Consider the following 14,144-nt stretch of genomic DNA (forward strand, 5'->3'; position numbering starts at 1 on the left):
ATGGCAGCTAACAATTGTCTGTCACTCTAAGATCTGACACCCTCACACAGACATACATGCAGGCAAAACACCAATGCACAGAAAATAAATATAAATTTTAAAAACTCCTTAGTTTTGGTTACTCCACCCTTTCTCCTTTCTCTTCCCTCAAGCCCCTACCCCCAACCTACTTAAATTTTAACTTCCAGTAGTCTCCCCTCTTACCTCATAGCAGCTGTTTGCTACCATCCCCTCCCCCAATTAAAGCTTCTTTCCCTCCCCATCTCTACCTTTCTGGCTTCCCACCTCCATCTGTGTTCCTGAAATTTTGATGATTTCATTTTGCTTTACAGATGAATAAAATTCTGATGTGTGTATGTACCGCATTATCATTATCCATCAGGTAATGGATATCTAAGCAGATTCCATTTCCTACTTATTTTTGGATGGATGGAGATAAACACAGACAGGCAAATGTTTCTGTTGTAGGATATGAAGTCCTTTGTATATGCTTAGGAATGGTATATCGAGGCCATATGGTAGTTCTATTTTTAGCTTTTTGAAAACCCTCCACACAGTTTCCCATGGTGTCTGCACCAGTTTCTACCCACACCATGAATCCCTACCCACTAGTTGATAGAGATTGCTGTTTTCCCACATGCTTGTCAACACTTGTTGTCATTTGTTTTCTTAATGATAGCCATTATGACTGGGATAAAGTGGAATCTCAAAGTAGTTTTAGTTTGCATTCCTAATGGTCAATGATACTGAACACTTAAAATGGTATATGGAGGGTGGGGGTTAGAGCTGGAGGTGGTGAAGGATCAGGCTTGACCGTGACATTAAGTACTCATCTTTGGGGTTGCCGAGAAGGAATAAAGGGAGATAGGAAGGCAGTAGAGTCCATGGTGATTTTATTATTTAGGAATTCATGTCTCCCTATGCTTTGCCTGGGTGTAAGGAATGTTGCTTCTGCCAAAGGAGTAATAATAGCTCTCTAGAAGTTGAGTGTTTCTCCTGTGCTGAGACTCCCTAAGGGTGGTCATGTGGATGAATAGGAGCTCAGTTTATCAGCCCCTTTATTTCTAAGACATATTAGCCCTTCATATAAATTTTTGCTTTTGTTTGTTGCTTTTGAGACAGACCGATGAAGACTAAAATTAGGCTAAATCAGCATGGAAATGTTTCTTTCAGAATCAGCAAAAGTAAAAAGATATTGGGAATTCTTGGAATCATCTCCTGATTACAAATCGGACCTTAGTGTGTCACCCTTTACTGAACCAAAGACCCACTGACAGTCTAGTCCATAATCAGTAGTCCAGATTGTCCTCAGACCACTTACACATAATCATCCCATCCAGAAAATGGATTAAAGTCTCTGATTAAAGAGACTAGTGTCAGTTTCCATACCTAACAAAACCATTCCTCGTGCGTGTGCCTTTAGGGATTTTTCATACACTGATGCACTCAGGAAACTGTGTTGTTCTGTTACAGCTGCAGCCGACTCCGCCAGGTTCAGAGCATCCTGACACAGAGCAGCAAGTCTCAGCCTGATGGGATTCTCTGCATCCTAGGTCAGTGCCTTGATAAGGTGGGACTCACCATGGCAGTGGTTTGTACTCTTGATCTCAGGAAGATACTAATAATGCTGTCATAGAAGATACATTGTAGGTTAGTGTCCTTCCAGTTTTCGTCCCTGTGAAGTCTGCTTCTGTTTTATCGTGGGCGAATATTGAGAGAGACGACGTGAGATACGTAGCTCTTACCATTCTTGGAGCTCCTGCTGCAATCCATTCTTTTTAAAATCATACAGACAGCAGCTACGTGCCCCAACCCCTGCCATCCTACCCATGTGTAGCCCTGGGATACCTTGGACATTGAGAGGCAGTAGTAAAGACTGCCATTTAATTTCCCCTGGTTTGTGGTCAAACCTTTCTAGACTAATTATATGAGGGGCATCTTCAGGAACACATACCCCCACCACCACACCACACTGTACAGTGCACTGCTAAGCATTGCTTCTGACATTTGTGAAGGGCTAGGATTTATTATGCTGCCCTCTTGTCCTCATCTCTTTCAAGCTTAACTTGCTTTTGTTTGATCACACATTTTTTATAAAGATCTCTCTGAGATCTGTTCTTGGGCTAACTGAAAGTATTCTAAGATCTAGTAAATCAGTAGAAGACCATATTTTCTGGTTCTTCCCACCCTTAATAATTGCTTTTTATGAGGCTGGAGGTGGCTCAGTAGTTAAGAGCATTTCCTGTTCTTCCAGAGGACCTAGGTTCAGCTCCCAGCACCCACATGGTGACTCACCACCATCTCTGTATCCAATTCTGTGGTATCTTACAGATCCCAGAGGGTACTCTTCTGTCCTCATTGGGTACCAGGCATACATGGTACACACACATACATGTGGGCCAAGTACCCATGTACATGTAAACTAAAAACTGAAAGAAAAAAATGCTTTTCAGAAATCAATAGCCTTCGTAATCTTTGTTGCTTCGTTTTCCCATCTATGCAGATCTTGAGATGCAAGGAAGGTGCCGTATGCTTCAGCCTATGGTTGTTTATTTAGTTTTAGCTCAAAACTGGTTTGAACTGCCTCTGGGCATCAGGGCTTTACTAAATGGGCAAATTATTGGCAATTATCATTTTCCCTGGCACAAGACAGTGACGTCACAGCCTTCTTTTCCTTACAGGGATTGACAGCAGGTACAACGAAGGTTGCAGAGAGCTGGCAAATTACCTTCTGTTTGGTTTATACAATCAGAATACCACTGATTTTGAGAAAACGGGATTTTCTGAAGAAATTCTAGATGGTAAGTCTATATTGGAAGAGAATGGTTTGTTTCTTTGGATCCTTAATTCATGATCTTTTTTTTTAAAAAAAAAAAGTTTTAATTTTAATTTGTTGTATGAGTGTTTTGCTTGTATGTATGTATGTGCACTGTTTGTGTGCTTGGTGTCCTTGGAGGACATTGGATGTCCTGGAACTGGAGCTCCAGCTGGTTGTGAACCACCATTCAGGTGTTGGGAATAAAACCCAGGTCCTCTGGAAGAGTAGCAAGTATTTTTAACTACTAAGCCGTCTCTCCAGCCCCAGTTAATGATGTTTTGATTCTTTGAGGTTTTTTCTTTCTTTTTTCTGGTTTTGTGGTTTTGGTTTTTGTTGTTTATTTGAAAACAGAGTCTCGTATAGCTTTAAATGGCTTGAAACTCACTGTGTAGACCATGCTGGACTTGAACTCTGAGATCTACCTGTCTCTATCTTCTTAAGTGCTGGGATTCAAGACATACACCCAGTACCCCTTTCATGATCTTTTAATGGAAAAATGTGGTTGAATTTTAAATAGTCCAACGCTTTAGTAAATCCTTGCCTTATTTTGTTTTGCTGTTTGAATGATGTGTGATGTCCTAATTAGTATTGAAATTGGCAACCCTTTGGCCTCAGGATTAACAACTGGTAAGATTTTTGTCTTTTTAATAGTGAAAAAAATCACATTTCCTTATTGACTTATTAAGTAATATAGTCTATTGGTCACACCCTGCATAACAGACTATCAACAAGCAGTTTCTAGAATACATTTACTAGGTAAATCATCTTTGAGACCAAAAGCAGACATCAGTATTTGGCATTATCTCCTGGCAGTGTGCTAGTTTTTGTTAGTATTGCCTACTGCTGTTTTTCACCGAAGGTTGAGATTATACACTGTTGTCCAGTGAAAGCACTTTGAGCTCGGGATGAGTTGTTCTTGTAAGCTGCTCTTGTGAGGAAGATGATTTTATGTGGATCGTGAGCTGAGGAACAAGGGCCTATTGTCCTGCTGTCTTTGGGAATTGTTTTTTGTGTGACTTTAACACAATGCAGTCTTTCTGTCTGCAGTCTGCCTTCTCTGGCTTGGAGACACTGCATGTGTTGATGCTGCTGTGGGCTGTTGCCCAGGAGCTATCTCTGATATCATATACTTAGCATTATAAATTGTCTACAAGATGAGTCAGGAGACATACAACAAACAAGTGAAACTGTACAAGAGACAAGACACTTTTGCAAGGCAGCTGGGGAGGACATGAAAGCAAACATTTGATGTCAGATGATCTCACTTGAGTATAGTGGTTCTCAGATGGGGGCCAGTTTTGTCCCTTGAGGGACATTTAGCAATGTCTGAAGACATTTCTGATAACCATGGTTCGGTCCATGGTACTACTGGCATCTAGTGGACGCCAGGGATGCTGCTAAACATCTCAAAATGCACAAGAAAGCCCTGATTTACACAATGACGAATTATCCGAATTAAAACTGTTTATAGTTCTGAGTTGTAGAGTCTTTGAAAAACTCTACCGTGGTAAAGTCCCCAATATGGTTTATCCACATAGTTTAGTTAGAACTATCCTTTTTATTACAAATGCAGAAAAAGAAGACTGAAATTACTGTTTTGGTTACTATCTCTCCCTCCCTCCCTTCCTTCCTCCCTTCCTCCTCCCTCTTTTCTTCTGTCTGAGTTAGGCTCTCACTCTGTACTCAGGCTGGCTTCAGATCCACAGCACTTCTCAGCCTCCTGGGTGCTAGGTTTACATGCCTGAAACACCACTGTCAACTTCAACATTTTTTTTTTTTTTTTTTTTTTTTTTTTTTGGTTTTTCATGACAGGGATTTTATGTAGCTTTGAAGCCTGTCCTGGAACTTGCTTGCTCTGTAGACCAGGCTAGCTTTGAACTCCCAGAGATCCACCTGCCTCTGCCTCCCAAGTGCTGGGATTAAAGGCATGTGTCACCACCGCCTGACTCTTTTTTAATTTTGGATATTAAAGTAAAATTATAACATCTTCCCTTTCCTTTCTTCTCTCTAAACCAGTGGTTCTCTCCAAAAAAATATTTATATTACAATTCATAACAGCAGCAGAATTATAGTTATGAAGTGTCAACAAAAATAATTTAATGGTTGGGGTTCACCATAACATGAGGAACTGTATTAAAGCATCTTAGCATTAGGAAGGTTGAGAACCACTGCTCTAATCCCTCATGTCTTCCCCTTCCTTCAGATTCATGACTTCTTTTTAAATTATTATTGAATGCATATATGTATACATATGTATACCTATTTATAATCTCCTCAGTCCATATAATACTTTAGGGCTGACCGTTTGCAGTTAGTGTGCTCTTCCCTGAGGAAGGCTACCTCACCTCTCCTGTTCCCAGCTTTCCTCAATTTCCCATAGTTCTTTGTGTAGAGTTGAGGTTTCAAGGGCTTTTGCCTGTCTACCTTGACATGTCCATTGGTAATACCTCTGTTCTGCTCATGTGTGGGTGGTCATATTGGTAAGACTTTTATGGATGTAGCTTCTGACATTACTAGGAGACACCATCAATTGTTTTTTAATTCATTTGTTTGTTTCAGATTTTGATTTACAATTTCTTGACTAGGTGAGTTGTCTCAAGCCTTTCACCCTAGCATTTGGGAAGCAGAGGCAGGTGGATCTTAGTGAGTTTAAAGCTGGCCTGGTCTACATATGAGTTCCAACACAGGTAGTGCTAGGTAGAGAGACCCTGCCGTGAATAAAACAAAATAAAATTTCTTTTAGAGGGCTGGTTAAGAGCACTTGGCTGTTCTTCCAGACGACCAGGATCCAATTCCCTGTACCATGACTCACAGCTGTCTACAACTCCAGTCCGGGGCTCAGAGGCCTTCTTCTGGCCTCTCTGGGCACCAGGCACAGAAGTGATACACAGACACACGTGCAGGCAAAACACCCATATAAAGAGAAGTCTCAGGTGTAAAATAAAGTACCCTTCCTTACCTGCTGTGTTCTGGAAATCATTTTGGAAGCTTGTACTTACTACATATTTCACTGGGACCATAGTTGCAAGGGATATTTCAGTACTAAAATTAAGGAAAACGCTTAATTCCCAAAGATGTGGGGGGTGTCACTTTGAGACAGGCTTTTTCTGTGTAGCCTTGGCTGTCCTGGAACTCACAGAGATCCAATATGTACTTTCTTTCTTTCTTTTTTCTGTTTTTATCCTGTCATTTGGCACAGTGGATACTTAGCAAATAAGCATTTCCCTCCAAATTAATGAAGTCATTTTTAATCCACATGGTTAGAAAGCTAAAAGCAGAAGATTTGTGCTTCTATTTTTTTCCTTTTTAATTTTAAGGCAGAGTTTCACAATGTAGTCCTGTCTGTCCCTGAACTTGTTATGTAGACCACACTGACATCAAACTCACAGAGATCTTCCTGCCTTTGTTTCCAGTGTTAGGATTAAAGGTGTGGGCCACCACACCTAGCACGCTTCTGTCTTTAACTTCACTATGAATAGAAAAAGGCCAATATGAGATACTTCCTTTTCAAAGATATTTTTAAAAGAATTTGCATTAATTCTACTACTACCACTATGTTGTTGTTATTATTTAGACAGTTCTCTTTATGTAGCTAGCTCTGACCTTCCTGGAACAAGCTATATAGATGTGCTGTCCTTGTAAAAGCTTGTGCCAGCACATCTGGCCAACCCTGCCACTCTGTGTCCTTTCCTCCTCGTCCTTGTTCTCTGCTGCTTCTCATTCACCTGCTGCTGCCTTTTGTTTTTGGTTTTTTGTTGTTGTTGTTGTTTTTTTTTTTTTTAATGCCATCTCTGTTTAAATCAGGGTGGCATCCTTGAATTTGCACTGGGATCATGAGCATGTGCCAGAATGCCCAGTTTCCCAGCTTCATTCCTCCTCTTCCTTCTCCTCCTCCTCTTCCTTCTTTTGAGATAGGGTCTGGCTGCCCTGGAACTCACTATGTATGTAGATCATGCTGGCCTTGAACTCAAGGAGACCCTCCTACCTATGTCTCCTGAGTGCTGGAATTAAACAATTAAAGCTACCACACCTGACCACTTTTTCTTCTTTTATCTGACTGTTTACTCTGTTAAATATCAGGCTGTTGAGCATATGGAATTTGTAATTCAGTTTAGCAATTGTTAGTATAACATTTGTGTTTTGATCCTAAATCTTAAAGGTTACACTTTAGTGTGTGTGGTGTGTAGTGAATTGGTGTAGAGTGTGTGTGGTGTATATGGATGCCCCCACTTTTTCGGTGTCATGGAATTTCTCTTAGCAGGTCGTGTACAGTTGTTTTAGGATGGGCTCTGTGGCCTGTGGGACTGAGGGTTGTTCTTCTCAGCACCTTTCTCACTCGGCAATTCCCAGCTTACTCTTGTTAGAAAGAGGTCAAGCGGTACTGTCGTCAGAGGGGTCATTGAATGAACCCTGCTTTTCTTTTGGAATTATGGCTGTTTTCCTTTTCCATGCCCAGGCTATTCTAGTACTTCTTGAATTGGCCTGGGATCCTTTGTACCCTTGGGATTTCTTTATTTACTTGATCTACCAATGTTGATGGCTGTTCTAACTCTGCAGTCTGTTGGTATGTTTCCAGAAGCTCTTTAACTTGCCTGTATTTCCTTCCTTCAAGCCTTTCCTGTGTCCAGAGTTCACTTGCTATACACAGTAACCTTTCCTAACATTGACAGTGTGCAGGCTCACAATTGCCTGGAGTCAAATGAGCCTCTGGCCAGGAATTTTTGCACTGGTTTTAGTGTGGAGTCCCTGCCGTTGGTGCCATTTCTTGACTGGGTGGCCATGTTATATCCGTTGTGAAGCTAGGTGTGGTGATATATATCTGTAATCCCAACGCTTAGGAAGCAGAGGCAGAAGGAGTGCTGTAAATTCAAGGCCTGCCTGGTCTACACAGTGAATTCCAGGTTAGTCTGAAAAGAAGCCAGGCCTTGGTGGCATAGTCCTGAAATCACAGCTGCTTGGGAGGTTGAGGCAAGAGTATTGGTCAAGGCCTCCCTGGGCTATGTATAGAGTTCAAGACCAGCTGAGGCAACTTAGTGTGATAGAATACTTGCCTAACATGTATAGCTCTAGGCTCAACCTTCAGTAATGCAACCACCCTGTCATCAGTCAGTCAGTGATTAAATAACGTACCACAGCTAAATCAGTACCACAGCTCAGATTTCCCCGAACCTTGCAGTACACTGTTTCAGGAAATGCAGCCTGCTCTTTTGACTTATTTTGGGCTTACACTATCACATCTAGGAGGCCATCATAGGAAGAGCATTGCAGCAGCACTAAAAAACCCTTACTGTCCATACCTGCCTGTTGCTTGGTTAAATAATTACACAGTTAGACTTTTGTTATATTGTTTGTGAAATAGCTATGTGTTTTGGTTTTGGGGTTTTCTTTGTTTGTTGTACTAGAAATGAACCCAGGGCCTGGCCATGCAACCCTGAATTACCGAACTACAATCCTGTGCATGAACGGAGGTACTATTTTCTGTGCAGAATCTGCCTTTTTCAGTTTTGTGTTTTGCTTTTTTTTCTTACAGATGTGATTATATTGATTAAATCAGATAGTGTCCATCTGTACTGTAATCCTGTCAACTACCGATACCTTTTGCCTTATGTAGCACATTGGAGAAACTTACATTTCCACTGCATGACAGAAAATGAGGTGAGGAGGAAGAATGGGCTAAGTACTTCACTCAGGAAAGTGTTGATTTGGACCCGAAGCCCTTAAGAGACATTCCAGATCCAGTGTCAGAGTATGGTCACATAGAAATGAATATTCAAGTAGAAAGCTGTACGCCATTAGACTTGTAGTTGTTTGCCTAGTGGAGACTGAGGGGCTTTCCCCCTGGGCTTCTGAGCCCACCGTCCTGACCTGCCTCTCCCCACCGTCTGGAGGCTGTCCCAGTGCTCATGCTCACGGACTGCCCCTGAGGGCTTGTCCAACTTCCAGACCAAGAGCTGCAGCAGACAAGAAAAGCTGCTAATGTTGGCTTATTTACTTATGGGATCTTACTTTTTATTTGTTTATTTTGTTGAGACAGGGTCTCACTGTGAAGCCTTGGCTGGCCTGGAATGCAGAGGTCTGCTGGCCTCTGCCTTTTTAAAATTTGTACTTATTTAGTATATATGTACAGTGTTCTGTCTGCATGTGTCCCTACAGGTCAGAAGAGGGCATCGGATCTCATTACAAGTTGTTGTGAGCCACCATGTGGTTGCTGGGAATTGGACTCAGGACTCTGGAAGATCAGCCAGTGCTCCTAACCTCTGAGTCATATCTCTAGCCCCCTGACATTTGCCTTCTAAGTGCTGGAGTTAAAGGCATGTTCCACAAGCCCAGCAGATTATTAATTTTTAATGTAACTTGATTATGCAATTTTTTTGCCTTTGGTTTTTTGAGACAGGGTTTCTCTGTGGCTTTGGAGGCTGTCCTGGAACTAGCTCTTGTAGACCAGGCTGGCCTCGAACTCACAGAGATCCACATACCTCTGCCTCCCAGTGCTGGGATTGAAGGCATGCACCCAGGGATTATGCGATTTTTGAGTGAGTCTAAACTTTGTAAGTGACAACGTTGGGTTACAGTGTCAAAAGACTGGACATGCCTGTAAAGCTTAGAATTTTTTTAAACTTTATGACATTTATGTCTAGGTTTCTTGGTGTCTATTTCTGTTCCCGTTGGGTTCTTTTAAAGAATATAACTAGAAAGAACATTGGGATTTTTCTGCCTGTAATGTCACTTCAGTTTCCATCCAGCATGACTAAGAACTTTTCTTTCCGTGTGATTGTTGGGGACACTTGGAGGAACAAGTTTTATCTCTTCCATGTAAGTCTCAGTCAGTCCATTTGGAGTTGTTTTTTGTTTATGAGATGAAGAAATGGAGACTACTTTTGACCAACAAATAGGAGAGATTGGCTTTAGAAACGCATTCCCTAGTTGCTGTTTAAGTCAGCCTCTGAAAATGCGCTTTGACGTATCTCATCAAAGCTCATCTTCCTTTTGATTTCCCTTTTTAGTATGAAGATGAGGAGGCAGCAGAAGAATTTAAGATCTCCAGCTTTGTGGACATGGTTCGAGACTGCAGTAGAATCGGTATTCCTTACAGTTCCCAAGGTGAGTATCTGGCACGGCCGTTTAAGAAACTTGTTTGGATGGTATGCCGGTTGAACGCTTCTGCCTCTTTCATGGTAGATATTTGGCTGGAAAAACCACTTGATGCATTTTCATTAAGGCAAAGGATTAACCGAATGAAACTTAGGGACTCCTATACAAGCTTCATAACTATGAAGACATCACAGTAGCATACCAAGCTTCCTGTGGTCAAGGAGAACTGATAACATCTAATCTGTATCATTTATTACTTAGCGTATAGATATGATGCATCTTCATAGTAGGAAACTGTAATTTGACTAGTTATTTTTAAAAGGTATGCTTATGAGGCTAGAAAGATGGCTAAGGGCATGTCCAGGTCTTTCAGGGGCCTGAGTTTGGTTCTCAGCAGCTATACTAGGCATGCTAGGTAACTCCAGTTGCAGGGGATGTCTGACTGCATGGGTACCCACACACATTCATACACATAATTAAAATAGAATACATCTTTTTGCCAGGTGTGGTAGCACACACATTTAATCCTAGCACTTGGGAGGTAGAAGTAGGTGGCTTTCTAGAAGTGTAAGGCCAATATGGTCTACATAGTGGGTTCTAGGCCAGCCAAGGCTACCTAGAAACCCTATCTCAAACAAACAAAAATATTTACAGGACAAGGAATGGGGTGGGGGTGGGAAGCTATCAACAAGTTTATTAGTGCTAATATTTTAGGAAGAAAAAAAAAAAACACTGAACATTGAAACTATTGTTACAAAAAGGACACCCGCTTTTGATTTGTTGTGTTTTGATGCAGGGTTTCACTGTAGCCACTCCGTGCCTAGGACTAGCTATGTAGACCAGGATGACTTCAAATGCCAGAGGTCCACCTGCCTCTGTGTCCCAGGTGCTGTGATTAAATGCAAATTCCACTACACCTGACCAGAAAGAAACGTTTTTATTTTAGTGTTTTCCCTTGAGGAATCTGATTGGCTGTTTCTTCAGAGAGCACTTTGGTCTGTTAATGAACATACTCATTAAATGGCACAAATCAGTTGCAATAGGGTACTATTTACTTTTTTTTGTTGTTGTTGTTGGGGTTTTTTGTTTGTTTGCTTTTTGGTTTTGGGGTTTTTTTTGTTTTGTTTTTTTTTGTTTTTTCTAGATAGGGTTTCTCTTTGTAGTCCTGGCTGTTCTGGGACTTGATCTGTAGACCAGGCTGGCTTTAGATCTCACAGAGATCCATCTGCCTCTACCTCCTTGAGTACTGGGATTAAAGGTGTTCAACACTGCTGCCCAGCTTACTTTTTTTTTTTTTTTTTAAGAAAACCAAAATGTGAACATGTGTTATAAAGAAGTCTGAATTTATGTTCCTTGCTTGTGATTTTAATTTTTCTTGAATTTTGCATTATATTTCTAGTTTCAATATCTAATCCTCTTATATGTTCATACTTGCTTTGCTAAAGAAAGTCCTGGTAAACTTGTAAGAAACAATGCCTGCCTAACCACATGAGCTTGGGTTCAAACTGTTGCATCGAGGATTGTATTTGACATGTGTTGGTGTATGTGATTCCTTTAGGTCACTTACAGATATTTGATATGTTTGTGGTAGAGAAGTGGCCAATTGTACAGGCCTTTGCACTTGAAGGCATTGGAGGAGACGGATTTTTTACCATGAAATACGAGGTATGTATGGAAACTAGTATGTTTGTTTTTTGTCACAAAGTGAATATTCGTTTTAAAACAAGATCTCAGTGTGTGGTCTTGGCTGGCCTGGAACTCATAAGAGATCTCTCTGCCTGCCTCTGCCTCCCACGTGCCGGGATTAAGGGTATGTCACCATTCCTGCCTTTGAGGATGACCAGTAAATATCTGTTGAGATAGATTAATGAGTGAGAGTGAGTCTGAAAAATGCTCATTCACAGTATAGGTTAAGGAGGGTGGCATGTATGTGGCCCCAGGGGACCCAACTGATATGACCTGACCCACTAGAAAGCCATGCTAGGAATGGGGGCTTCTTGTTGAATGGTGCCTTTAGAAGCAAGTCAGAGGACTAACATCCCGAGGAAGTGCTTGGGGACACCACACTCTCTGAAGCAGACTTTTTACTTTTCTGTCAGGCTAAGATTACTTACTGTAGTTACAGTGTTACTTGAAATGACCACACATTCAAAGGGAACTTGGATGGAATCTGGCCACAGTAGACAGGAAGGGAACCATTTTACAATAATAGTTATGTTGGTTTCATCTTTTTTTTTTTTTTTTTTTTTTTTGAGGGGGTGTTCAAGACAGGGTTTCTCTGTGATTTGTATCGGGGGGTAGGTACTGTTTTGTGTTTCTCTAGCAGAGGGCTTAAACAAATTTTCCCAAAGACACAGAGCTAGTGAGTGAGTGACAGACAGGGCTGGGGCCTGACCCAAGTGATCTGTCTTTAGAGCCTGTGCTCCTAACCTGTGTGTGTGTACCTAGAGTGACATTAAGAAGTGCCACACCATTGATACAGTCCAATGAGACAGGGCTTCGGCTCTTTCTTAGATGTGTTATAGAGTGAAGTCATATTCACAAGGGAAGACATACCCTCCCTCTAAAACCTTTGAAGGGTAAATGTAAATCTTTATTGTGGGATCATGCCTGCAGGGGTGGGGTGGGCCACGTGGAGGAAATATCGAATATCAAATAAAACTATAAATCTTAATGTCCCTGTCTTAGCCAAACATGGTGCATGTCTGTAATCCAGCCATCAGGAAGCCAAGACAGGACGATCACTAGTTCTGTGCCTGCTTGGATTAATTTAGTGTGTGGCCATGCCCAAAAGAAAGTCATCTGATAGGAGAGCTCCTTGATATGAGAAAGGAAGCCAGGCTTGGCTTGTAGGCTGAATTAAACTGAGTCATGGTTTTAGAGAACTTTTCCTTCCTTGAAGAAAAAGAAAGAAATTCTTCTGAATGGACTTCCTTGGCTCTAGCTTCCTTCTTACTGTTAAGGTGCTGAAACTGTGACCTGGCAGTGTTAAATTTACTAACTTCCTAAAGAAAGGATATTATAGCTGAGCAGTGGTGACTCACACCTTTAACCCCAGCACTCGGGAGGCAGAGGCAGGCGAATCTCTGTGAGTTTGAGGTCAGCCTGGTCTACAGAGTGAGTTCCAGGACAGCCAGTGCTGCTGTTACACAGAGAAACCCTGTCTCAAAAAAGATCCTCCAACAAAAAAGGATATGCTCAGCAAATACTAAATAAAAATGAGAGAACAATGAACATTTGTTTGCTTATACATGAACAAACATAAGCTCTTCAATTGAAAGGTGGATAATAAGAAAGAGAGACAAGGCTGAGGGTATAACTCAGTTAGTAGAGTGCTTGCCTACTGTACAACTGGATGTGCTTGGTTGCAATAGAGAGATGGAGCAAGCTGGAGGATCAGAGATTCTGGGTCATCCATCCTTGGCTTCATAGAGTTCCAAGGCAGTATGGACTACATGAGATCCCATTTCAAAAACAAACACACAAGAAAAAGATTTAGCAGATTGTACATGGTGGTATATGGCTGTAATCCCAAGAGTTAGAGTCTGAGACAGGATACATTATAGGTGTGGTAGTTGGACTTTTCATCACCATGACTAAGTTCCAGATTGATAGAAACAATCAAAAGAACAAGATTAATTGGGCCTGGGTTTCCATAAATTTTAGTTCAGAATCCTTGCCATGGTGAAGGAGATCATCATGGCAGTGGGATCGTGTGGCAGGTCTCACGGCACACAGAAGCAGAGATGAGGAAGGGACTGGTAGACCTTACCTCCTGAAGTTCCCACCACCTTCTAAAATAGCACCATCACCTACCAACCTGTGTTCAACATATTTCATATTCAAATTATACCAGCAAGTTCTCCATAGCCCAGGAGACATCAAGAGACTTTTTCTTGGGTGGGGGGAAGGCAAGGCAAAGCTCATCCTAGTCCCAAAAAGTAGAGCTTCTAAGATCAGCATGCTCATGAAGATTCTCTTCCTTTCATGTAGTAAAGTTCAGTAGGCTGAGAAAACTCTGGGTTACTTGGATCTCAGAGTGAATCTCGGAGGTGATGTTGTCTTCTCCTGCCCCCAAACATTTGGCTTTGAGAGAAGGAGAAGCACAAAAGGAATGTGCTGCATAGAGGCTAGGGATGCGCCATGCATTGTACTGCCAGGAGCCTCGCCCAGGCAAGGAGATAACAGTAGTGGCTCTGCTGGGAAACCCTGGAGTAAGCAGACTGGGTGGGCC

At 41.7% G+C, this 14,144-nt stretch overlaps 1 protein-coding gene across 1 annotated transcript in view; it reads left to right on the forward strand.

Moving 5' to 3' along the window:
• The window catches only part of Dnaaf9 (dynein axonemal assembly factor 9), a 116,747-nt gene that overhangs the window by 13,680 nt on the left and 88,923 nt on the right, over positions 1 to 14,144 (forward strand). The window contains exons 2-6 of the mRNA XM_051183366.1: positions 1,474 to 1,553; positions 2,682 to 2,801; positions 8,349 to 8,473; positions 9,823 to 9,919; positions 11,469 to 11,575. Coding sequence (XP_051039323.1) covers positions 1,474 to 1,553; positions 2,682 to 2,801; positions 8,349 to 8,473; positions 9,823 to 9,919; positions 11,469 to 11,575 — 529 coding nt within the window. The remainder of the gene's footprint in view (positions 1 to 1,473; positions 1,554 to 2,681; positions 2,802 to 8,348; positions 8,474 to 9,822; positions 9,920 to 11,468; positions 11,576 to 14,144) is intronic.

Source organism: Phodopus roborovskii, unplaced genomic scaffold (genome assembly GCF_943737965.1).
Source record: "Phodopus roborovskii unplaced genomic scaffold, PHOROB, whole genome shotgun sequence".
Taxonomy (NCBI): Eukaryota; Metazoa; Chordata; class Mammalia; order Rodentia; family Cricetidae; genus Phodopus; species Phodopus roborovskii.